This window comes from Ursus americanus, chromosome 23 (assembly GCF_024610735.1).
Source record: "Ursus americanus isolate L20-20 chromosome 23, mUrsAme1.1.p, whole genome shotgun sequence".
Classification (NCBI taxonomy): domain Eukaryota; kingdom Metazoa; phylum Chordata; class Mammalia; order Carnivora; family Ursidae; genus Ursus; species Ursus americanus.
The window spans coordinates 444,388-468,276 of record NC_142149.1 but is presented as its reverse complement, the minus strand read 5'-3'; the positions used below and the strand labels follow the sequence as shown (position 1 = coordinate 468,276).

The 23,889-nt window shown below is 51.8% G+C and overlaps 1 protein-coding gene and 1 pseudogene across 2 annotated transcripts in view; one reads left to right on the top strand and one right to left on the bottom strand.

Moving 5' to 3' along the window:
- Positions 1-23,889, top strand: part of TBCD (tubulin folding cofactor D) — a 160,421-nt gene that overhangs the window by 17,103 nt on the left and 119,429 nt on the right. For both annotated transcript variants that reach the window (XM_045774877.2, XM_045774875.2), the window contains exons 7-12: positions 1,410-1,542; positions 12,084-12,129; positions 13,616-13,748; positions 18,140-18,276; positions 19,529-19,589; positions 20,509-20,583. In XM_045774877.2, coding sequence (XP_045630833.2) covers positions 1,410-1,542; positions 12,084-12,129; positions 13,616-13,748; positions 18,140-18,276; positions 19,529-19,589; positions 20,509-20,583 — 585 coding nt within the window. The remainder of the gene's footprint in view (positions 1-1,409; positions 1,543-12,083; positions 12,130-13,615; positions 13,749-18,139; positions 18,277-19,528; positions 19,590-20,508; positions 20,584-23,889) is intronic.
- Positions 14,338-14,725, bottom strand: LOC123777905 (small ribosomal subunit protein eS12 pseudogene; annotated as a pseudogene).

Sequence of the window (23,889 nt, the reverse complement as noted above, 5' to 3'; positions counted from 1 at the left end):
ACTTGGCAGGACTCTCCTGCACCATCTGGTGGTTGGGACGAGTAAGCATTTTGCATGGTTGAGGCTGGACGGGTAAATGCTCCAGCCAGTCTGCCAGGCTGTAGATGCATCCTGGTGCTGTGTAGCCGGCCTCTCACAGTGTTCCAGAATGGGCGGTGCTGTAACTGCACTGGCTGAGCATCTGCTGATACACTGGGTGGTGGCTGCTCCGAGGGAAGAGAGGGCTCTGAGGTGGGAGGGCTTGTGGTTGGGATGAGTTTCCCGCAGGGTTGCTGAGGCAGGTGCCAGAACCGCACTGAGCGGTGCTCTGGAGCGAGCCATAACATCCGTGGTGCAAACACAAGGAAGAAGTGGGCCAGCACGTCGTAAAACGGGCTTCTGCAGCATTAAGTGCAGAGTCCCACCACGTGTGTTCTGTTCGGGGGCAGCTGAAGGAGTGTGAGGTCCTGTCTCCTGACACTCTCTGGTCCCATGTCTCCTTGGGAGGGTGTCCCTAGGCCTCTCTTGGAGGCCGCACATCCACCACCCTCCGTGTCTTCATGTTCTTTGCTTGTTTCCCATTTCTGCCCCCAGAATGGAAGCTTTCCTAGGAGAGGATGGGCTCAACCTGAGACCGAGTTGGATAGCTGAGGGCCTGGCATGTAGACTGGCTAGAGAGGCATAAAGGGGGCCCAGGCTCTGGTGTGGGGGCTTGGGGATGGCTGCCAGCTTAGACCAGACGTGTAAGAAAGTGGGCAGGATCCAGTATGTGCCATCCGAGCTTCCGGAGTACAGAGCTGAGCATATGTGGGCCCTGCATGGGGCTGTGCAGTGCTGCGTGGAGGGGGTGGGGGGGAAGGAAGACCCACGGCAGATGGAGGGAGAGCGGTCCTGTGGGCCCTGCATGGGTCTGTGTAGCACTGGGCGGAGGGGGTCGGGGGAAAGAAGACCCATAACAGATACAAGGAGACAGGTCCTGGGGCCTGCTGCTGCGCCAGGCCTTGCCATATGAGGTGGTACAGTGTCCTGAGTCAGAGTTGAATTTGGGCCAAGGAAAGGGAAGGGCTGAATAGTAGGTGTTGGTGGGGTTCCTGGGCAGTGGTGGGGACAGGTAAAGGTGGTCCTGCATTATATGGGGCCTCAGGATGAGTGGGAGTGCAGGAGGGAGGAGACGGGTGGTGGGGCCTGCGTATGACCTCAGGTCATACTGGGGAATGACCACCTGAGGGCTATGGTCTTGGTGTTTTAGATTGGAGAGTGTCCTAGAATGTCTGTCTTGAAGGGAGGACATAATTCATAATGCAGAGGACAGACGTCCTGGCATGGAGACTCCTCTTGATGGAATATGTGGTGGGCCAGGAGGGGGTGAGCTCTCTTCAGTTGGGGCCTTGGTGGAGCTATCAACCTGCCTTTTTGTTTCCTTCCGGCAGGTTTGTCACACGGCCTGATGTCAAGCAGAAGAAGATGGCAGGTTTCTTGGACTGGAGCCTGCACACCTTGGCCCGCTCCTCCTTCCAGACCATTGAGGGGGTCATTGCCATGGATGGCACGCTGCAAGCCCTGGTAAACACTGCCCCAGGGCAGGGGACAAGTTCTGTTCGCCTTTGAGTCCATTCTGAAGTAGCTGGAACATAGAGACCATTAACCCCAACAGCACAGCACTGCACCTTAAAACCCAGGGTTGTCCTTGGATTGTCAGCGTTGGGCTTTCTAGTCCAGTGAAGGAGATGGCCTGAGCCAGCCTGGTGCATCGCCACCAGGTGGCAGTGGTGTCCACAGAGCTGGGCTGGGCAGGCAGGCAGGGCGTGTCCTCCTTGGGTTTCCTGCTGCGTAATTGTGTTACAGAGTATAGTTATCAGAATGAGCTATGATAAAATAAGGCAGGTGATTCGAAATTTGATTTTGTTCAGCTACTCGGGTTAGGGTGTCAGTAACAAGTGTATTAAACACACAAAGGCACCTGCCCGGAGTGCAGTGGTTGGTGCCCTACCTCCCACCCTTTCCCACTTCCTGTTTCATCTGTCTGTTATGTTGCCTTTTCTAGTGCTAATGAGGAGGATAGTTGCCAGAAGAGGGGAGGCTGCTGAGGCCCTCATGGTCCTTGGGTGTTGTGGGCATGGTTCCTCCGCTCTGCCCTTTAATTGCACAGATGAGACTTGGTTCTTAGCCTTGTTTCTGAAGCTGTTGAGGCCCGTGGCCCACTTTCTGGAGAGCAGGGCATTTTGGACTACGTTTAAATGGAGACATTTGGACCCATGACTCAGTGTGACATCATTTTCTTGGGTGTTGTCCTGTGTGCTGACTATTGACAGGTGGGATGAGGTGTAGGAAGCCATGAGGGCCAGTGAAAAGTGGGGATGATGGTGTTATCACCCAGGGCAGTGGGCACAGGATGTGGGAGGAGAGAAGATGACAGACAGCTGGGGCTACCATACGGGCCCAGGGAAAGCCCTTTCTCACTGCACACCCTGTCCTGGGCACTTAGGGCCCAGACTGCCTGGCCTCTCTCAGGAATGTTCTCGGCATCTGTTTCTTTCCATTCATGTTGCTGTTGTCTTTAGGAGGGACAGCCTTTCAAATGATGAGACTATTTCAAGACATTTTCTAAAGAAACCTGGAAAAGTAGAACATTTTCTGAATTCCTGTGGTCTGTTGAGGTGCTGTTTTCCCCCCCTGCTTTCTTCTATTCTGTAAATGAATGTGGTATGTTGTGCATTAGTTTTTAAAAAATATTGAGAAGTGGTGCTTTAGTCGTTTGAGTGTCCAACTCTTGATTGTGGCTCAGGTCATGATCTCATGGGTTGTGGGATCGAACCCGTCTTGGGGCCCACGCTCCGCAGGGAGTCTGCTGCTCTCTTTCTCCCTCTCTCTTTGCCCCTCTCCCTGCTCGGGCATGTGTGTGTGCACATGCATGCTTGTGCTCTCTCTCAACATCTTTAAAAAAAAATTGAGAGATAATTCACATACCTTAAGTAATCTGCTTTTTTGAAGTGTATAATTCAGTGATTATTTTGTATATGCACAAGGTTGCTCACCACTACTTCCGGAATATTCTCATCGTCCCTGAAGGAAACCCCACGTCTATTAGCAGTCACTCCCCATTCCCCTCTGCAGCCATTAATTTCGTTTGTCTCTGGATTTGCTCGTTCTGAATACTTCCTATACATGGAATTGTACAACACGTGACCTTTGTCAGTGGCTTCTTTCATTTAGCATCAGGTTTCAAGGTTCATCCACAGTGTAGCTTAGGTCAGTAATTCATTCTTTTTTAAGGCCACGTAATATTCCACTGTTTGGGTATTCTTACCTCTTATGAATAGTGCTAACCTGAACTGTGTGTACATTTTTATTTGAACATACATTTTAGTTGCCTTGGGTATGTAATAATAGTTTTTTAATTTAACAATTCAAATATTTTCTATGTTTTTGAAATCTTAATTTTTTCTCATGGCCTCACACCTGTCATACTGATGAAACATGGGGTATCAGCTTGTGTAGACGCACAGCCTGTGCCCTCAGGTGGCTCTTATTCCAGCTGTGTGTGGAGGTGGTGCTTAAAGAGGGTTTTATTGGGATTTTCAGTGTAATTGCCATGATGGGAGTCAGTGCAGGGTGAGGCTGGCCTGGAAGGGCACCTAGTGTGGATGTGAATGGGGGGGGAGGTGCGGAGCACAGACATGTGCCCACCAGGCTGTCATTGCTTGAATCCTGGGAAGTGCATTTATGGTTTAGGTAATTCTGGTAAAGGATGGGTGAATGGGGCAGAGATGCTTTATTTGAAGGTTTGGGTGTAAGGGGATTCTTAATTTTTTGCCATGAATTGCATTGAGAAGTCTTAGGTCATAGAGAAACAACTGGAAGGTCTGACAGAATATAACTGGAGCCTGTCAGTCTGCTGTGGCCTGCAGGGCAAAATGCTAGATCCATCTGAGTATGGGCGTGGGGGATCAGGCACCTCTGACCTAACTTGCTTTTGTGGTTATGGTCCTATTTTAGACCTTTGCCCAGTCAGGGATTTGCATCTGGGACGGGCTCTTGGGGTCTCCTGTAGCCTTTGCCTGGAAGCCACCCCTCCAGGAGCCACAGCTATGTTCATACACATAGGGGCAGCTGGCCAGCAGGGTGTCTAGGCTGTAGGGCTGGAGCCTGCTGTGACTGCCCTAGGGACCTGTGGGCAGGTGAGGCCTGTGTGGCTTCTGTCTGGGCTGGTGGCAAGGACGCAGTTTTCCCGGAAGAGACAGCGATGGGCCTGTGCACTTAAGTGCCCTGCGAGAGTTTCTGATGACTCCCTTGTCCCTGGGCTCAGGTCCTTGGGGTTCTGATGCTCTTCTTGAAGGCTTGAAAAGGGCATAGGGACCCCTTTTTGTCCAGTCCTGTAGTTGCTTTGCCCTAGGTCCTTTTATTTATTTTTTAAAACATTTTTGATCATCTCATTGCTTGTCTCTACATTGTTCCCAGGCTTTCTGTTTCTTCTTCCTAAGTGGGAGACACATACCTTTGATGGCAAAACCCAGTGCTGGGGTGGGAAAGGCCGCTGAGTGTTGTCCTGCCAGCTATGGGAGCAGGTCAGCATTCCTGTCAGTGCAGAGAGCCAGCCAGGAGTGGGGACGTCTCCAGGCTCCACTCTTAGGAGTAGTTCTCTTTTTCTCTTTCTCCTGAGGAATAGAGGGATTTTCCCAAAAGCTTCTGCTCCCTCCCCCAGCAGGGCACTGAAGCAGCATGGCAGCCATATCTCAGAGCTGTCTGGAGAAGTACGCCCTCAGCGAGGTGGGCAGTTGGCTGACAGGGCAACCCAAATCCTAGGGAAGTGAGTAAATGAAACTGCTGGGAAGTGGCAGCCTGCAGGGCTCAGCACATCCCTTCTGGAGCCTTCTGAAGACCCTGTGTTTCCTTTGGAAAACCTGGGGTCTTTCTGGAGTCACACGCCTTGTTTCCTTTTCTCTTTTCCTTTTCAAAGCAGTGATTTGGTCTAATTACTGCTGATGCTGCCTGGGCAGGAGGAAGTGGTGTGGGGTGTTGGGTTCTCCCAAGCAGGGAGCGGGTTTCACCATGAGCTCGTCAGACCTGAACAGCAGAGGTTGGGCGTCCGCTGTGCATGATGAAACTTGCAGGTGTATTGTGCTTTCGGATTTCATCTGTCTCCTTTGATGCACTTGGCTTCATTTCTGTCCACCTGTTCATTAGTGTGAGTTAGGCAAAACAGGTGAACTTGTAACAAGCACCATCGAAACTAGGGTTTGATTTTATTTTCCTGGAAGCATGTTCCTCTTGCAGCAATGAATTTTAACTCTTGTGTTTAGGGAAGTAGGAGTCCGGTAGCTTCCTGTCACTGGAAGGCCCTCTGGTTTAGTCGTGCTTTAAGCATTAGGATTATTGCAAATTGAGGAAATTCAAAGAAGGAAAACCCAATATTAAAAATTGGAAATGGTCATCATTTGAATATGCGTACCTTCTGCTTCCTTATTGATGGTTGTGCCATCTTGGCTTTCACTACTCAGATTGAAGAGCCTAACGACTGACTGGTGATGTGGGGTTTCTCTTCGTGTGTTCCCTGTAATGGCTGGGGGGTGGGGGAATTTTTATTGCTGAAGACGGGAGTCTTACACAAAAATGCTGCAGGTGTGATGAGTGGCAGTAAAACACTCTCCTCTTTGCCAGTTGTGGTCGTGACCCCCCTTCTCAATGAAGTTTGTTTCAGTTTATCATTGATAAAAGCCTAGCTCTAGTGAAAGGATAGAATGTTTTGTTGCAAACACTAAAAACCAGGTGATCCTATCCCCAGTGCCTGAGTGCATGTGTGAGGACAAATACTGAAGCCTTTTTGGTTTTGCCTAGAGTCTAAGTAAATAAAAGGAGTCTCCAGCCCGGGTAGAGTGGCTGTCGACGCCACAAGGGCAGGGTGTACCAGAAATGCACGTCCCAGGCTCCAGGGTGTGTTGGCTCTGCCCTTGGGTGCTTTGCTGCCCTGAGGGAAGCCAATCTGCTGTGGGCCAGTCCTGAGCCTCGGGACGCCCTGTAGCAGCTCCTGTGACCCCAGGCAGAGGTGAACGCCTTGCTCCATGCTCCCTGTCTGTAGAAGGGAGATAACAAACCTCTTACCCCAGAGGGTGGTGTGGGGGCTAATTAGTGCCTGTCATGCTCTTTGAAGATGAAAGGAAGTCACCTGATCATCCAAAACACTTGTCACGTAGGCTTTGATTTCTTTCCTTTTAGGGTTCTTTGGAGAGTAACACTCTGTGGTTTCATTTAGGGTTCAGTGTGGCCAGAGGACAAATGGTCCAAACTGAGCTTTTTAGTCGTAGCCCTTGCTGGGGCAGGGTTTTGGGTGGAGGAAGATAGGGTAAGAGCCATTTGAATATGTGTGTGTTTCAGTTATGTATGTGCATTTCTGTAGCGTTCATGTATTCTTGCAGAATTCAGGTGAAATGAGTACCTTCAGTTTCCTTGTGGATTTAAATCCATGGAGCAGCCAACTCTGATACTGTTTTAATTTTATGCAACTCAGCATTTTATGTGGGGCAGGCAGCATGGTGGCATGAGTCTTGTTGAAACATGCATGGTGTGTGGCACGCCTTTAATTTCATTGGCGGGCCTGGTTTGTACACCTGCTGTGTGAGGACGTGACGTGTCCTGCTGGACAGGTGCAGCCCAGCTGAGCCCACGCTTAGAGGGGAGGGGGCCTTGTCGGTCACAGGCTCTCCCTGCTGCTTAGATGAGAGGAGGAGCACACGGCGGTGCGGCTGGCTGGTGTGGAGCTGGCCGAGAGCTGTGGGCCTCCTGGCTGGTGCCCTCTGTCCAGCCTGGCCTGTGGCCTCCACTGCAAGCCATTCGAGGGCCTTGTAGCTCCCACCTTCTCGGTGGTTGGGTTCTCAGGTGAACGGGACCTGGCCCCCCTTACCCCTCCCTCTAAGCAGGTGTTTCTCAAGGCTTTGTCCTTGCTGTTCGAGGGCGGCTGATGTTTCTCCTGATTCACCCTTGACCTTTAGTTCTTGGTTCCTCTCCTTGGTCCCAGAGCCCTAGTTCTGTGCATCTGTTGTGCTTCAGATTCCATGAGTCCAAGATTGTGGCTGTTATTCTGTCGGCCCAGCAACAAACGAGAATGTTCAGGCAGGGCCCAGGTCCAGTCTCATCTGGCATGTGGATGAGGCTTTGGGATGTGTCCCTGGCCTGGCCCTCCGTTCCTGGTGTGCTGGCCAACCCCTCCATGGTCCATCCCCCACCCTGGGCCAGGAGTCTGTCCTTGGCCTAGAACACGACTCTCTGCTCTGGCACTCTCTCCAGACAGGAGCTGGCTCAGTCTGTGGAGTCCTCCCCCGGTGGCAGTGGACCGCAGCTGTGCTTTGTCTGTACAGCCTTCAGTGGTGCCACTCTGGAGAACCAGTGGCAAAGGGCCCAGGAATGGGGTGGGGGAGCCAGAGAGTGGATAGCCTGCAGAGGTCTGTGCTCCAGGCCCCTCTGGCAGGGGGCCAGGTCCGGGCAGGGACAGGCCAAGCAGGCTGGTTGTGCTGGTTTCCCCCAGGGTTTTGGGCCCTGTGCTGGCAGCTCCCTCATGTGTGCCTTGGGTTAGGAGAGGCATGAGCATGGAGGTGTGGGTCAAAAATGGCAGACTCTTCTCAGTGGTTCCTGCCATGGGTATTCTTGCTCAAGTCACTGGCCCTGTCAAAGTCCTTCAGTGGGCTTGACTCTGTGCCCTTCTCAGCTGTGGGCGAGGCATACCACCTGCTTTTCCTCCTGCTCCTCTTTGGATCTTCTCTCCTCACTTCCACTTGGGGGGAGGGGGCCTCTTGTGGGCCTCCTGGCTGGGGGGGCCCTCTCCTCCCGCTGGGCTCACAGCCCCTCCCTGCCCAGATGCCAGCATGGCTTGGGACGTTGTCCCTCCTCTGAGCCTGTGGCTGCACTGGCCAGCTGGTTACTAAGTGAACTCTCTGGGGCAGGAATTGTGTCTTTTGCATCTTCCATATACCCTGCGTGAGGCAAGTAGGAGATGCGTAATCAGTATTTTTGGTACTTTTCAATTGATTGAGAAATAATAATTATTATTATTATTTTTATCTAGAGTTATTAGCTCTTGGAGCCAGTGGGAATAGCAAAGACCTCTCGGAGGGACTAACCCTGGGTCTGTCTGGTATGTCTCCTTCCCTCCTCACCTCGTGGAGGCTGCAGCAGGACCATGTCTGTTGCTCTTATGGATTGATTCCAACCCTTTTAATGGAGAGCTTTCAGATCTTTCAGCTTTGCAGCGTTTGAAATTCTTCTGTGTGTCAGGTTAGTTTATGGAGTCTGACAGGCTCCCATGAGGTGGGCAGTGGGGGCCCCAAGGGCCATACCCAGAGTGGTCACCCTTGAGAGAAGAGAGGAGATGTCTTGCTTGTTCTGGGGGCTGGAGGTGCCTGTGGTCTGGCTGGCTTGTCCCCTTTGCAGAGTGGACCTGCGCCTGGCCAGGGCCTGGTCCTGGAGTGCAGCCTGGATGGGCACTGCTCTCAGGACACATCTGCTTCTGTATTTCTCAGTGCTTCTCTGACCAGTTTCAGCTTACTGTTATTTTTGGGGGAGGTGGCAGCCTTCCTTCAAATGCCCCTCTCTTTGATCTTTGTAAGCCAGCAGATGCAGTGGGTTCCAGCCGGTGGTGGTAGGAGGGTTATTTTCCTCCAAACTATGGAGTATGTGTCAGAATTCCTCTGTAAAGTGCCTTTTGGTGTTATATAAAGATGCAGAGCCGTTTGGGCTTTGCTGCCTTCCACGAAAGGTGTGGCCCTGGGTGGGCTTGCTGTGGTGCAGCGGAGGATCGTGGGCCAAACTCTTAAGTGCTGTCCGTCCTGGAACTGGTTGTGTCAGCGCTTGATGGTGTTTACTTTTATCCCCATTTGTGTGTGGCACAACTGCCATGAGCAGGGACGGTACGCTCCTTAGCACCGGGACGAGAGTCTGGAGTGCAGAAAGGGAGAGCCCACGTTGCCTGAGCTCCATCCTGTTTGTTGGTGTGTTTATGATGTCATGTGGGACGGGACCACACACCGAGGTGCCCAGCAGGTGCTGTGCTGGTTCACGGTACGCTCACTAGCCCATAGGAGACTTCACAGGTGCCGGTGAGGGGCACCCCTGAGCCGGCATGGTGTGGGGGACCTTTTTCCCAGGTCCTGGGTGGAGCTGCTTTTCTTGGCCTTGACTTGGTGGTGCTTCAGGGAGCCTTAGACCAGTGTCTCCTGCTCGGCAGCAGGGTGGACTGGCTCCCGAGCCCCTGGCGGCCTGTGATTCACAGGCTCAGAGAACATGCCCCGGGGAGGGGAAGCTGGTTTGCACATTGCAGAAAAGCAGGCTTGGGTGGGTAGCAATGGAAAGGTGTGGTAGTTTAGAATGATGACTAAGAGACTCCTTTTGTTTGCACCTTGCGCTGTGCCGGTTTCTAGAACAACAGAAACAGACCTGACGGTCACTTCTCCTGGGCTGCATGGTGGTGTTCTCTCTGATCTTGAGGAGGCGTAATTGCTTATGCCGAGTGGGCGCTTTCACAGGCGTGTGCAGGTGGTTCATGTTTCATGCTTCTGTGAGAAGACTGCACCTCCCATTTCATGGTCTGGCTCATGAATACTTCAGACCGTCAGAAGGCGGGAGCATGTTTACCTGGCCGCTTCCTCCCACTGCTGAGCTTCACCGTCCCCCGTGTGTGCCTGCACAGCCACACGCCCTCAAGAGTGAGTGGCAGTGAGGGTGCCCCACTTTTATGTGTTCAAACAGACTGGGACACCTGGGTGGCTCAGTTGGTGAGACGTCTGCCTGTGGCTCAAGTCATGATCCCGGGGTCCTGGGATTGAGGTTGGGATCCGTGCTCGGCAAGGAGTCTACTTCTCCTCTCTCCGCGTGTCCCTCCCCTCCCTCTGCTCGTGCTCTCTCTCGCTCAGTCTCTCCCTCTCAAGTAAATAAAATCTTTGGAAAAAAATTAAATGCATAAATATAAAATCTTAGAAAAAGAACAGACTAATAAAACAAAGCCCTTTTCTTCGTTGATTTTGTTTGTTTTTGTTCCTTTTCATCCCTTTGCCCTCCTGAGTCTGTTCACAAGGGGGTTTGGACTCGGTGACCCTTCTCTTCATGTGTACAGAGCGCTTGCGTTATCCTGTGGGGTTCAAGGTTGGGAAGAGCAGAGGGATAGAACTCCATTTGTATCCATGAGGGATGTGGTATTGGTTCCCATTAGTCCAGACAGTGGCTGTGGCTGGGCCTCAGTGCTGGCCCCTTCTGTGTGGGGTGGGGACTGCTAGGGTCCAAGCCAGGCGTGTCCAGGCAGGGGCCTGTCACCGTCTGCCCGAGCCCAGTGGTGGGGCCGTGTCGGCGCCAGTGTTCACCACTTTTGTTCTGTTCTCTTATTGAGACTTTGTAAAGAATTTGGCAAATAAAGAGTGTTCACATGAAAGACCACTTCTGGCATGTCATGATATTTTAAATTCTTTCTAGTATAGCTGGTGAATGAACCCAAAAACCACTTTAAAAAAAAAAGATTTTATTTATTTGAGAGAGGGAGAACGAGAGAGTGAGAGAGAGCATGAGCAGGGAGGAGGTCAGAGGGAGAGGGAGAAGCAGGGAGCCCAACATGGGGCTCGATCCCAGGACCCCGAGATCATGACCTGAGCCGAAGGCAGATGCTTAACCAACTGAGCCACCCAGGCGTCCCCTAAAGAACACTTTAACCAACTGCCAAGTGCTGTCAGCTCTGTTCCTGGCGGCTCACAGTCCTTCCCTCCTTCCCTGCAGACTTTCTGCACTGGTGTGGGTTCTCTTTATGTCGCTGCCACGTGTCCTCATCCTGCTGTCAGGGTGGTGTCTGCTGTCCAGGCTTAGATAGTAGCGTCCTTACCTACAGGGTCAATTTCCTAAGTTGGGAGTTCTCTGTTGGGTAACAACCCACCCCAAAGCCTGTGGCTTGAAACTGCAGCCATTGTGAGGATTCTGTGGGTTCTGATAGTCTGGGCACAGGGTAGCTTGTCTGTCCCTTCCGGCCAGGTGGCGGGGGAGAGTATACCATGTCTGGGAAGCCCACACAGTGGGGGCAGCACGAAGGGCTGAGCAACTCCTTGACTGTCAGGACCTCGTGTCGGGGGGACAGGAGTCTAGTGCACATGGGCTTATGTACCTTCACATCTAAAACAGAAGTAGGTCTCACTTTGCTGGTTAAATACTGTTTCTAAAGGAGAGGAAGTTCTTGTAAGAAATTCTTAAAAGTGCTCAGTGCTAGGATTCTTTGTTTAAGGGGCTTGGATGCTTGTGTGAATTATCCCATTTTTTCTTCCAGACCTGAAAGTGGAGGGTAAAGTTACAGGTTGAGCATTCTGGAGCTTGTGAGGTCTGTGAATTTGGACATAGTCCCTGGTTATGGGAGAGGGGGTGGGAGACACCTTGCCAGGGCCCCAAAGGACGAGCAAGTGTGTGAGAAGCACGGGGAGCCCTTTCTCATTGTTGACTGAGCATGAATGACACTCCAAGAATGCATACTTGGGTTCCTGACCATTGTGAGAGCTGCTTGGGCCCGTAACTTCTACCCTTTGATGCCTTTTCTTATACACAGGTCATTAAAGATTTTTTTAAAAAATTTATTTATTTGAGGGAGAGAGAGAGTGGAGTGAGCGAGAGAGAACACGAGTGGGGGGGGACAGCCGAGGGAGAAGCAGACTCTCCGCTGGGCAGGGAGCCCGATGTGGGACTTGATCCCAGGATGCTGGGATCATTACCGGAGTTGGAGACAGATGCTTAACTGACTGAGCCACTCAGGCACCCTACACAGGTCATTAAAGAAAACTCAGTGAGGTTCTTTACTCTCCTTATGGCTAATGCCCTCAGCAGCAGCTTGGGTACATGCCAGCGGTGATGCCTTGCCCCCGCTAAGTGCACTGGCCGTATGGTTGCATTGCTTGTTCACAAAGTCCTTTCAGGACATTGCCTCTCCTGCCTCTTGTAATTCCTTTATCATGTATGGAAACTGTTTGTTATTTTGTGGTATTTAGAATAAAAATTATGGAAGTGCAGTGAACTGTTTTGGTGATTTATGTTCTAAACTTGTTAATATACAGATATGTAACATTTAACAGATTTTTTTTTTTTTTTTTTTTTAGGCGCAAATATTTAAGCATGGAAAACGTGAGGACTGTTTACCCTATGGTAAGGTTTATTTGTAAGAGGGTGTGTGCGATGTGAATTTGCCTGTATGTGATCAAGTATGTCTCTTTCACATTCTATTTGTCTGTAAGTTGCTGTATTTGGACACTATCATAGTTCTTTGTGTTTTTGTTTGTTTTTTGTGTGTATGTGTGCCTTAATCTGGTTTTTTAGGCCTGGTATGGGAGGTCAGGGTTCTTGATGCCGTGTCTGCCAGGTTTTGATTCTGGGGGACTTGGTGATGTGGACACACCCTGAGGTCTTTGGCTCACCTCCTGGGACCCCAGTCACAGCTGCATTCTTCCTGCAGCCACGGTCACACCTTTTGACCTTTTGCCCCATTTTTTAAATTTTGGACAGAGCCTCAGTTTATGATCATAAGCTCTGTGATTCTTGCTGCAGAGACGTTTACTACCTGGACCAAGAGAAACTTCTTGGAGTTATATATTTTAGAAGATATGTGAATAAATTTTGAATAGTAGAGCCTACTTTTGAAAGAAATTTTCATTATGGAAAATTTCAAACATGTATAAAGGAAGAGAGAGTGGTATAGCGAACTCCCGCATTTCTGTCACAGGCTTCACATTTTTAATTTATGGACGTTTTGTTTCCCTGTGCCTCCTCCTTAGCACACCCAGACACCCTGCCGTCTTACCTGCGTCTGTTCTAGTGTGTGTCCCCAAAAGATAGGTAGGACACGTTTGGAAACACAGGTTGATGTTACTGTCACACCTGAAAACACGAGCAGTTGTTGTTCAGCATCTTCTCAATCCTCCTCAGTGGACTTGCACACACAGACGCGGGGTCTGTTTTATGCTACTGTCACTCGTACCCAGGTCATCACTGCATGTTGTTTGGGTCTTTGGGGAAATTGCTGTGACAACTTGTCTTGAAATCTTGTCCTCCTTGTCTCTCATACAAAATGCCATCCTGTGCGCTCTCCTGGCCCTGGCTTCCCTGTGATGCTACGTCCCCCCCTCCCCTCCCCAACAGCCTTGGCAGCATAGGGGCCTGACCACCCATTTCCCTGTTTGTGGAGATGACGACTATTACTACTACCTCTACTCCCCCTCCTCCCCCTCCTCCCTCCCCCTCCTCCCTCCTCCTCCTCCCCCTCCTCCCTCCTCCTCCCCCTCCTCCCTCCTCCTCCCCCTCCTCCCTCCTCCTCCCCCTCCTCCGTCCTCCCCCTCCTCCTCCTCCTCCTCCGTCCTCCTCCTCCTCCCCCTCCTCCAACCTGGACATTTGTGGCTTCACAGTGAGAAAGTTGAGCAGGTTCAACTCTCACTACACTTGGTAATCGACGTGGGATGAGGGGTTCTTTATGAGACAGAGATTCAGGGGTCTAGTGTACATTTGGACCTTCACATTGCACCTGGGGGACCTGCAGAGTCATCTGTGGTTTTAATGTTGTGGGTGCCAAACAGCACAGTTTGGGAGTTCACAGCAGATCCTTCCCACCAGTCTGAGCCGAATGTGCTGTTGTTTGCAGCTGCCACTGTTCTCGAGTGCCTGGAGGGCTGCAGGCTTCCCAACAGCAACCAGACCCTGCTCCGGAAACTTGGGGTGAAGCTTGTGCAGCGTCTAGGACTGACGTTCCTGAAGCCCAGGGTGGCGAAGTGGAGGTTGGTAGACCAGGCCGTGCTGTGCGCGGCCTGCGTGTCTGTCGGGGAGGCTGGAGTGGTGATTGCCTGGCTTGAGGGGGCCATGACAGAGAACCCTGATTATCTTCTGCTTCCACTTCATTTCCTTAGTTTCAACAGTGTTTCTGATTTTGAAAGGAAGAGTTTTCCTTTTAGTTTTTTTTCTGTCCCTACATCTTACAGTTAGGGTAATTGGAGCTGGAGTGGTAACAAGGAAAGTTTGGTTTTGCATTTTCTGTGACATTGTTCAGGTGCAATATGACTTTGCCAGTTTGGGCTCGCTATAGGGAAAGTTCCGTTCAGCTCCATAAAGCTGAATACTAGCTTCTTTTAGAGAAAGCAGGCTGTCACTCAGGGTTGGTTCAGGAAGCCAAGCTGTCTGCCTGTGGATGGACACTGTCTTAACTCACAGGCTGACATTAATTCACAGATTGCTTTTGAATTAGTGGCTTCCACAGAAACAGACTTCTCTGCTGTGCTTGGAGTACTGTGTTTTTAACAGTCTTCGGGTTTTTTATTTTTTTTTGTTTTTGTATTTTTGTGAGGAACAAGAACCAAGTTTTGTATTTGTTCATTTCTCGCATTTGGAGTATTCCTCGATGACATCGTTGGCCTGAGACTCTTTGCCATAGTCCTTAACCACCACAGAACTACAGCCAGCTGCTTTATGGGGTCTTCCTTCTCATGTTAGGTTTACAGAGGCCCGTCCATTCCCCCCGTTTCTCGTTGTCGTCAGCCTTCATTAGGTTGATCTGGTGCCCAGCACAGAGCACCTCCCCCAGCTTGACACACAGGCTCCTCACAGTCTCTGCAGATGCACAGACACGGGTTTGGCGCATGTCTAAGGCTGCGGCAGCTTTGTGAATTCCACGTCCTAGGCCACCGTGGATGAGGGTGGTCTCCAGCCCCTCTTGTAAAGCAGTGTTAATGTCCATGACACCTCCAGCAGCAGGGCCTTCCTCGGCCGTGGTGGCGGGTTATGGGTGGAGCCAAATCTTGAGTGTATCCAAGCCTCCGCCCTCGTGCGACTCAGTGGTGGCAGGGAAAGCGCTAAGAGTCTTCAGTTTTATTTCAAGTATTGATGTGGGTGGTTTGGGAGGAGTTGTTTGGTAAAGTTTTCAGCTCAGCCTTTGTCTCAAATTCCAGCAAATTCAAGAGAAGTGTGTTGTTTTAGTGATGTTTTACTGAAATTAGCTTTTGGGTCATACAGCTTATTCTGTAAGAAGTTGTTTATGAGACTAAATGTTAGTGGTTAGTTTCCAAAATGCCATGGAAAATTAATATTCAGGGGCTCCTGGGTGGCTCAGACAGTTAAGCATCTGCCTTTGGCTCCCGTCATGGTCCCAGGGTCCTGGGTTCGAGTCCCATATTGGGCTCCTTGCTCAGTGGGGAGTCTGCTTCTCCCTCTGCCTGCTGCTCTTCCTGCTTGTGCTCTCTCTCTCCCCCTCTCTCTGACAAATAAATAAATAAAATCTTTAAAAAAAAGGAAAATTATTGTTCAGTACCATATTAGTGTTCTCCAGGGACACAGAACCAATAGGCTGAGAGGATGTGTGCATGTGTGTGCACAGACACTTCTAAAGAATTGGCTCATGTGATTGTGGAGGCTGGCAAGTCCCGACATCTGCAGGGTGAGTAAGAAAGCTGGAGACCCAGGAGAGGTGACGGTGGCATTTGAGTCTAAAGGCAGGAAGAATTCCTTCTTAACCCAGGGGAGAGTTGGCCTCTTTGTTCTGTTCAGGTCTTCAACTGATTGGACGAGCCCCACCCATCCTGGGAAGAGCAATCTGGTTTATTCAGTCTGCCAATTTAAATGTTTATCTCATCCAAAAATACTCAGAGGCACAGACAGAATAATGTTTGACTGAATATCTGGGTACTCTGTAGCTCAATTGAGTTGACACATAAAATCAGTCATCATAGGGACTATAAATGTTGATGTGCGAAGGGGAATAACTCAGTACCATAATTACTTTGTTCGGTTTGCATTTCCATGTACATTTAGTGGAAGTCTATCCTCTTACTATTTTTTTGTCTCTTCTGTCTTCATTTTTTATTTTTCCATTTTATCTCTGTTATATTTTTCTTCTATCTTCAGTGTCCTCCTTCTGTTGCCTATCTTCCCTTAATGAGGAGTAAGCCTGTCCGGCAGGCTGGTAACTCACTGAGGCCGCTCCCTCTTCCCAAGGACCTGTTAGGGTGGTCTTGTTTCTGTTCCTTTTCCCTGGAGCATAGCCCTTGCTCCTACAGCATGCTCCTTGCTTCTAGTAAACGGCTGTTTGGTCTCCCTTGCTGGGCCCATGTCCCAGTGACTCCCCAGCATTACATGACCTCTGGGCTCAGCTCAGCTCTCAGCCTCCCAGCTGCTCACATGGCGCTTCTGGGTCTTGCCCTGTACTCGCACATCTTAGGGGTTATCCAAGGATCTAAGGAGATGTCTATGCATGATTTTGGGTTTCCTTTGTAGCAACTACTTTTTCTCCAACATCTGTCCCTGGATACTCACCATCTCTGTAGTTTGAATTTTTTTCATCCACCAGGCAAGACTGCTGCTCTCTGCTTAGGCTGTCTTCTTGTGCTGCGATTTAGAAAGTACCTTTGGGGAGGAAGAGATCTGTGAAGTTGGGGTGCCCCTGGGCACCTCCCTGCTGTAAGGAATGGTATCCCGGTCTTGATTGTCATCTCTTGTGTGCCAGTGGCTGGTTTAAGACTTTCATCCAGGTTTTGTAGTTAATGGCAGAAGGGTAAATCCAATGGCAGCCTAAAGTCTATCATCTTTGTAGTTTCTGGTTACTGAGTATTAGGGTATGTACTTTTCCTATGAAATAATCAACCTGTGTACTGATTTGAGCACTTGGGTGTGCCCCCCCCATGGTGACCAGTCCCCATCCTTACGTGACCTAGGGGCTTTCCAAAAGTCACTTCATTAACATAACTGAAAACACCTTAATCCAGAAATGGAGAAAGACCCAATATATATTTCTTACTGTAAATGATAACATCACAGTTATGTAACAGTATCCCAAAATTTAGCAGCTTAAAATACTGCATTTTTAATGTCCCCATTTCTGTGGATTGGGAATGGCTGTCACCTAGCTGGGTCCTGTGGTCAGGATCTGTCTAAGGCTTCACGAAGGTGTTGGCTAGCGCTGCTGCCATTTCAAGGCTCCACTTGGTGGCGGGGGGGGGGGGGTTGGCTCACCCTAGCATGCTCAGGTCATTGTTGGTAGGACTCCATTCCTTGTGGGCTGTCTGGTGGGGGCCTCCCAAAGGTCTTGCTGTGGGGCTTTCCATAGTGCAGTGCACAGTGTGGGGGTGGCTTCTGAGAGGGGTGGCAAGACAGAGGCCACAGTCTTCCTGAGCCTTCTTGAGAGGAACATCCCCTTGCTGCTGTGACTTTCTCATCAGAAGGAGTCACTGGGTCTGGGCTGCACCAAGGGGAGAGGATTGCATGAACATCAGAAGGTGGGCCTCCTGGGGCCAGGTTCTGTGCTCTGTCTATGAAGCTCCAGTTGTCTGCGTTTGGGAGTCAGCTTCAGGCCGCAGCCCCCAGATGAAAAATGTACCTTGACTTGGGCACCTTCTGTGCTTCAGGCAGTGTCCTGATCCAGGGCGACCTTCCAGTCTGGCCCATGCGTGCTTGCCTCAGTGTGGCGCACTGGTGCCCACCTTCCAGGTGGAAAGGTGGTGATGAAGGGCCTTTTGCACATCCTTGCATCTGTCCCGTCACAAGCCTCTGGGTAGGGCCTCCTTTGACAGATGGGGAAACTGTGGTGGCCAGAGGTTCAGGAGTTGTGCAGAGTCAGATGCTGGAGCCGGCCTGTGCTGGTGCCCTCATGGCACATGGATGATGCCTGTGGCCTCAGGTTGTGGGGAGGAGGGCTGTGGCTGCTGGGGCTTGAGAGGGAGGCTCTGGAGACTGTCTGCAGGAGCTAGCGGTGAGTGAGCTGAAGAGTCCAGGGTGGCGAAGGGCCTGGGGGGCAGTAGGGACAGGAGGCAGAGCGCCTCGTAAATAAGGCTGACGCCCACGGGACCCATGAGTGCCCTCCCTGCTGCTTCTGTTGGGCGTGCTCCTGCAGTCCTGCTCTTTCCCCCACCTTTCTACCTGACACTACCCAGCACTCGAGGGTCTCTGAGTGGCGCGGTCTCTGTTCTGTGGCTCAGATTGGTCATCGTCTTTCTTGGCAGCCCTTGTGGACGCTAGCTGTGACTCCATGTTCTTTCCATCCTGTCTCTAAAACACACGGAATTTTCACAGGCATTCTTTAAGATTCTAAGGGACACCAAATTACTGATTTCAGTCGTCAAGATAATTTCTCTTTGAGGCTCCAGCAGAAGTGGCAGCAGGTCTGAGGTAATGTGTGTTTGTGCAGGTACCAGCGTGGCTGCCGCTCGTTGGCTGCTAACCTGCAGCTCTGTGCCCAGAGTCAGAAAGCGTCAAAGATGCACGTGGAGACTCCCGACAGCGATGGAGACTATGACATCCCCGAGGAGGTGGAGAGCGTGATAGGTGGGTGAGGTCCCTGCAGCCTCCTGGTGAGCCTGCAGTGGGCCTGCTGCCCTCTGGTCCTGGGGGTGCTGGCAAGGCTTCTCTGAGGTGCATTTAAATGGCTGCATGCCTTCGTCCCCTCTTTGTGCTGGCATCACGTGGCCTTCTGTGATCTTCCCCACTCTCACGTTTCATGGAGCTTGTGGCTGTTGGCCTGTGGTCCTGTTGTCCACGACCATTTGGGCCCTGGGCCCTGTCATTCTGTTTACTGTTTGCTTCTCATGTGTGAGCCCTTGTATTTCTACCTCAGTACACTGCCCTCAGCCCCTCCATGCCTTACCTGGGTGGGTCTGGCCCATGGCCTCAGGCCTTCTCCTGGAGAGATGGAGTGGTGGCTTTCCTGGCCCCGTGCCACACACACCTGCCATGTCCCTCCCACTGCAGACCTGAAGAGCTCTGGGCCCTGCCCTACTCTTACCCGAGGGAGTGTTTCCTGCTCACAGAGTGGGGCAGAGCCCCACTGCAGCAGCCTCACGTACCCTGCCAGCCTTCTGCCACACCCCTCCTTGTCCGGGTCCCCCTGCCTCCACTGTGGGATCTCCCACTGTCATTTAGCTCCAGCCTCTGTGTCCATGAGGGACAGCATTGCACCTCCTCTGGTGCCGTCTCGCTGCTTCTCACGTCCATTCTCCCCCCTTCACAGTGAGCTTCTTGCCAGAGTTGTCTACACCTGCTGCTCCCCCCACCCCTCGGGTCCTGTAGTGCACTGGTCACAGTGAACTTGAGCCCTTCACAGGCTCCTGTCCTTCCTCCGTGTTGGGCCTTCCCAGGCTGCCTGGGTGCTGTTGGTCAAGGTTTCCGTCGACTGGGACTTGCCAGGCCCTTCCCGAGAGGCCTCTGACATCTCCCCACTTCCTTTGGGGCACACTGTGTGGCTCTTCCGTGAGTCTGGCCTGCGCTTGAGACCCCAGTAAGCGCCCCTTTTCTGCACCCTCTTGCAGACACTGATCTCTGGGAAGTCTTCTCACTGGTGCTTTCCGCCCGGTTGGCTGGATCTACTTTTTAGCAATTATGGCAAGTGTTGGTTTTAAATGATTGTTTAAAAACAGAGAAAAGGAAATGTTTTTTCCTTGTAATTAGAATTAAGATTTTTTAATGTGATTCCCTTCATGGTGCTCATGAGTGACACCTTCAATCTGGGAAACGAAGAACTTACCTTGAACAGGGGTGAGTACATGGAGCTCATGGTCCCGGCCTTCCTGTGTTCTTACAGAGCAGCTGCTGGTTGGGCTGAAGGACCAGGACACCATTGTGCGGTGGTCTGCGGCCAAAGGGTAGGTGCCTGCTGTCCCACTGGGGGGAGCTGGGCCCGGGGCTGATGGCTTATCAGTGAAACACCCCATGCTCTGCGGAGCACTTTCTGTCGTTTAGCACTTCAGGTGCGATTGAGAGCTGTGAACAGCTTAGAGGTTTTTAGAAGGTGGAATGTTTTTTTCTAATAAACGTTTATTGCTTTATGTTCTAATTTTAAAAATCATTACTGGGGAATGAGGCTTCTTCATTTTCTTGCCTTTCTGGCTGGAGCGGGCAGAATTATAAGCATGCCCGATTTGCCTTTTTTTACCTTTCAGATGTTCCTTTTCTTGCTCTTCCATGTCCTCATCAGTGCAGCCCCTATTCCGTGCCCTGCCCAGGCAGGCACAGCCCCCACGTAGCGAGCAGGTGCTAGCCCAGCCTTATCTAACCCTAGAGCCCCTGAGAGGGGAAGTGGTGTTCGTCTTCTGTTATGCCTGAGGGAACGGCCTGCGGAGAGGTGCCCTCATGGGGAAGGCGTTCACTTTGGCAGCAGGCAACCTCTGAACCCAGAGTCACATGTGGTTGGAGTGGGATGGGCTGGGAGGGATGCTGATCCAGTCAGGGGATGTCTAGTGTGGATGTGGGGTAGCCCGCCAGGTGGGGGGTGGTCTGGAGGGGTCAGGCCTGGTGCTGGGTGCCACTGACCATCAGCGGCAGGCTGCTGCGCTGTGGACACCCCCCCCTTGTCTCCCTCCCCTCAGGAGATGCCTGTGTCGGGTCTGTTTATGTCACTAGGATGAGGCCTCCTGTAGAGCAGAGTGTGTGTGAGGCCCACTCTGGGTCTGCCTCTCTTTCCCATTCTCGGAGGGAGGGGAATTTGCTGGGGATGGTTCCTCGTTGATTGTGCCCCTCACAACGGGCGGGTGATGCTGACGGAGTGCTGCCTCTCTTTTTCAGAATTGGTAGGATGGCTGCAAGGCTTCCCAAAGAGCTGGCGGATGACGTGGTTGGGTCCGTGTTAGATTGTTTCAGGTATGTGAGAAGATCAAAGGGAGACCCGTTTCTGGTTAAAAGCAGTGGCTGGGGCACCTGGGTGGCTCAGTTGTTAAGCATCTGCCTTCAGCTCGGGGCGTGATCCTGGGGTCCTGGGATGGAGCCCCACATCAGGCTCCTCCGCTGGGAGCCTGCTTCTTCCTCTCCCACTCCCCCTGCTTGTGTTCCCTCTCTCGCTGGCTGTCTCTCTCTGTCACATAAATAAATAAAATCTTTGGGGGGAAGAAAAGCAGTGGCTGTTCTTTCACTCTATCCTTTTCCATTTTCTTTCAGCTGAGCTATTTGTCAGAGCCTCCAAAACCTTTTTGTTTTCCTTTTGAAGTTAAATTTGAGAACTCTAGTTATTTCTGTTATGTTTCTTTTATCAGCTTAGATCCCACTATGTTTAAAAACCTTAAGAAAAAAGTGGTTTTGAACTTGTACATATGTCGATATCATCCTTCGAAGAAGCCTGGAGTCCCTGAGGTGACATCCAGGAGAACGTCTGTGGTGAGGCATGTTCTGGATCTGTGGTAGCTGCCAGCCACATGTGGCTGTTGACCTTATAAAGAGGCTAGCATCACCCAGGTCTGAATTCTACTTTTGTTTTTTTAATTCTACATTTTGTTTAGTTTTATCGGATTTAAATTCAAACAGCCGTGTGTGGTGGAGCGCCTGGGTGGCCTCTGGCTCTTGATTTCAGCTCAGGTCATGATCCCGGTTGAGGTTGTGAGGTTGAGCCCCGAGTTAGGCTCTGTGCTGGGCATGGAGCCTGCTTGGGATTCTCTCTCTCCCTTTGCCCCTCCCCCACCCCCCCTTAACAAAACAAAGACAATAGTCACAAATGGAAATTGTTGTGTTGCATCTGGCTTAGCCTTTCCAGAGGCGGCTGGGTGGCCCTTGGCCGGCCCATGGTGTGGGCGTGGGTGGGGATTGCGGGTCCTTGGGATCTCAGCTTGGGTCCTGTAGGCCAGGGGGCAGGGAAGAGATCCAGGTAACATAGGTGTGCTCTCAGGTGCACTCTTGGGTGCAAGGCATGTTTGGTACAGTTTGTCCCAGAGGCCTCTTAACTTTGCCTGTGGAAACCTCTCTCTGGGTTTTGGAAGCAGGTGTTTCTAAGAGGGGTGTTGTTCTTTGGGCCCCAGTGCTTTTTTTCCTGGGCCGCCCATGCGTGCATGTAGGGAGAGGAGCTGTCTGCACTTCTGGTTGCTCAGTCTTGTGCCTTAGTTGCCGAGGCTGCTCTGGGAGCACCCAGAGCACGTGCGCTTCCTCTGGGGCAGACTTTCTCTGGCACTGTCTCCAGCCTGCTCAGCGACAGTTGGAGGAGTGCAGGGAACAGGATGTCAGGTGTCACCTTTTTCAGAGTGATGCTGCTTGTGTGGCCAGTGTTTCTTCAGTGGAAACATTTCACCGTTGTCTGCCTCGTAGGCAGCCTGCGTTCCTGCTGTGACTCTGGAACGCCTGTGTTGGGGAAGGAAAGTGCTCCCTGTCCACGTGAGGATTCTGCTGGCTTATTTTAGGGTATCCTCTTGGGACTTTGCTGGTGGCGTGGTGATGGGTGTGCTGGTGAAGCTGGATCCGGCTGGTCCTGAGCGCGGAGGTGTGAGTCCCTGGGTGGCGACTGGTGGTGGCTCTTGCATGCTTGTGCTGGACCCCTCCTGTTCTTGGGAGAGGGCAGCGTTTTGAGCCAGGCCTTGGGGGGGGGTGGAAAGGGCCAGCGTCCTCCACCCCCAGCCTTTCCTCTCCCCTTTGCCCAGGGCACTGCAGGTTGGCCTCAAGTCTTTTTCTCTTTTTCCTTCCTGAGAGCATTTCTGCATGGGGCCTCTGATGGTTTAATGCGTCTCTTTACCCAGCCCTCCCTTAGGCTCTTCCTTGCCCAGCCTCCTTCCTTCCTTTCCCACCTGCCCTCTCCGGCCCCCTGTTGGCAGCATCCCCAGTACCAGCTTTCCTGGTGGTGGCTGTTCCAGTGCTCCTGTGCCCCCCTCACTCCTCTGGCCACTGCACCTCTGCCTGGGGGCCTGGGGCCCTTGACCTTGGGCGTCTCCATCAAACTCCAAGAACGTGGTTTCTACTGGCCAGACATATGGTCGTTTGTCCCGGCCTGCACCCGTGGTCTGCTTCACTCATTCTTGTTAGTTTAATGTGCAGACACTTCTCTGCCTTTGTCTTGTCATTTTAATGAGCTCCTCCGATTTTTGTATTTAGGTTGTGGAGGATAGAAACTATCTTACCGCTCTTGCTTCCCAGGGCTGGCAGCCTAAAGTGACAAGCAGGATGATGGGGAAAAGGACCTGAGTGCAGAGGCAGCCTCTCCCTGGATGGGTGCGAAGTGCCTGATTGCAGAACCTGGCACAGAAAGGAGTCACCCCCAGACCAGAATGTTTGAAGACCCTGAGAAGCAGGAGCCTGTTGGGTGGAGGGGGCATGCGGGACTGTCGGACTGGCTGGTGACCTGGCACAGTTTGCTGCTATGATTCTTGTCCCTCCTTTTGTGTTCTCCTGAAAAGCTCAGCACAGAACATTAATTCCATTAACTGAGCATACCCCACTCCCGGGACTGCCCCTTCACTCCCTGCTCTGTTTCCAGGCCAGGTTATGTGGAATGAAGCTACACATGTCCCCGGGGGGCTTTACAGTGAGCCGCACAGGACCAGTGTGAGCAGCATGGCCATCATCCATTAGCTGCGGCTCCCTTCCCGATGTCCCGCCCCCTGGGTATGCAGCTATCCATTAGTACCTGTGCCCTACCTGCCCCCCTTCCTTAGAAAACAGTGGTTTAGCCCCTTGCAGGCCCCAGCAGCATTACCTCAGGGCAGGACCCCAGAGATAGTGTATGCTAGACCCAGCAGTCTGGTCCACGGCAGAAGTAGAGTGCCTGCAGGAAGAGGAGAGCAAGGCCCCATTGGCCTGGCCAGGGTCCTTGTGTTTGCCATCTGAACTCAGCTGCACAGGGGGTCTCCAGTTGGCAGATGGATTGCAGCCCCGGGTCCCAGGTCCCGGGTGTGCTGTGGGTGCACATTGAGAAACATTTGGTGGTACCCTTGTGGCCCCAGGGAGCAGCCCACCGTCTCAGCAGGATGCACCACATGGCTCCTTTCCATTCTTCTCTTAGTTTTGTCTGTGTTTTTAATTGGGCAATATTTTACTTAAAAATTCAAAATGAAAGGAAAGATGGTGAAGTGCCTCTCTGTGACCCTCCCCTGCACACAGTGTCCCCTCCCCCTAGTACCCTAGGGGCACCATTTTTCCAGTGTCCTTCCGGGGCGTTGGACGCCCAGGGGAACAGATGAATGAGAATGTCTTTAC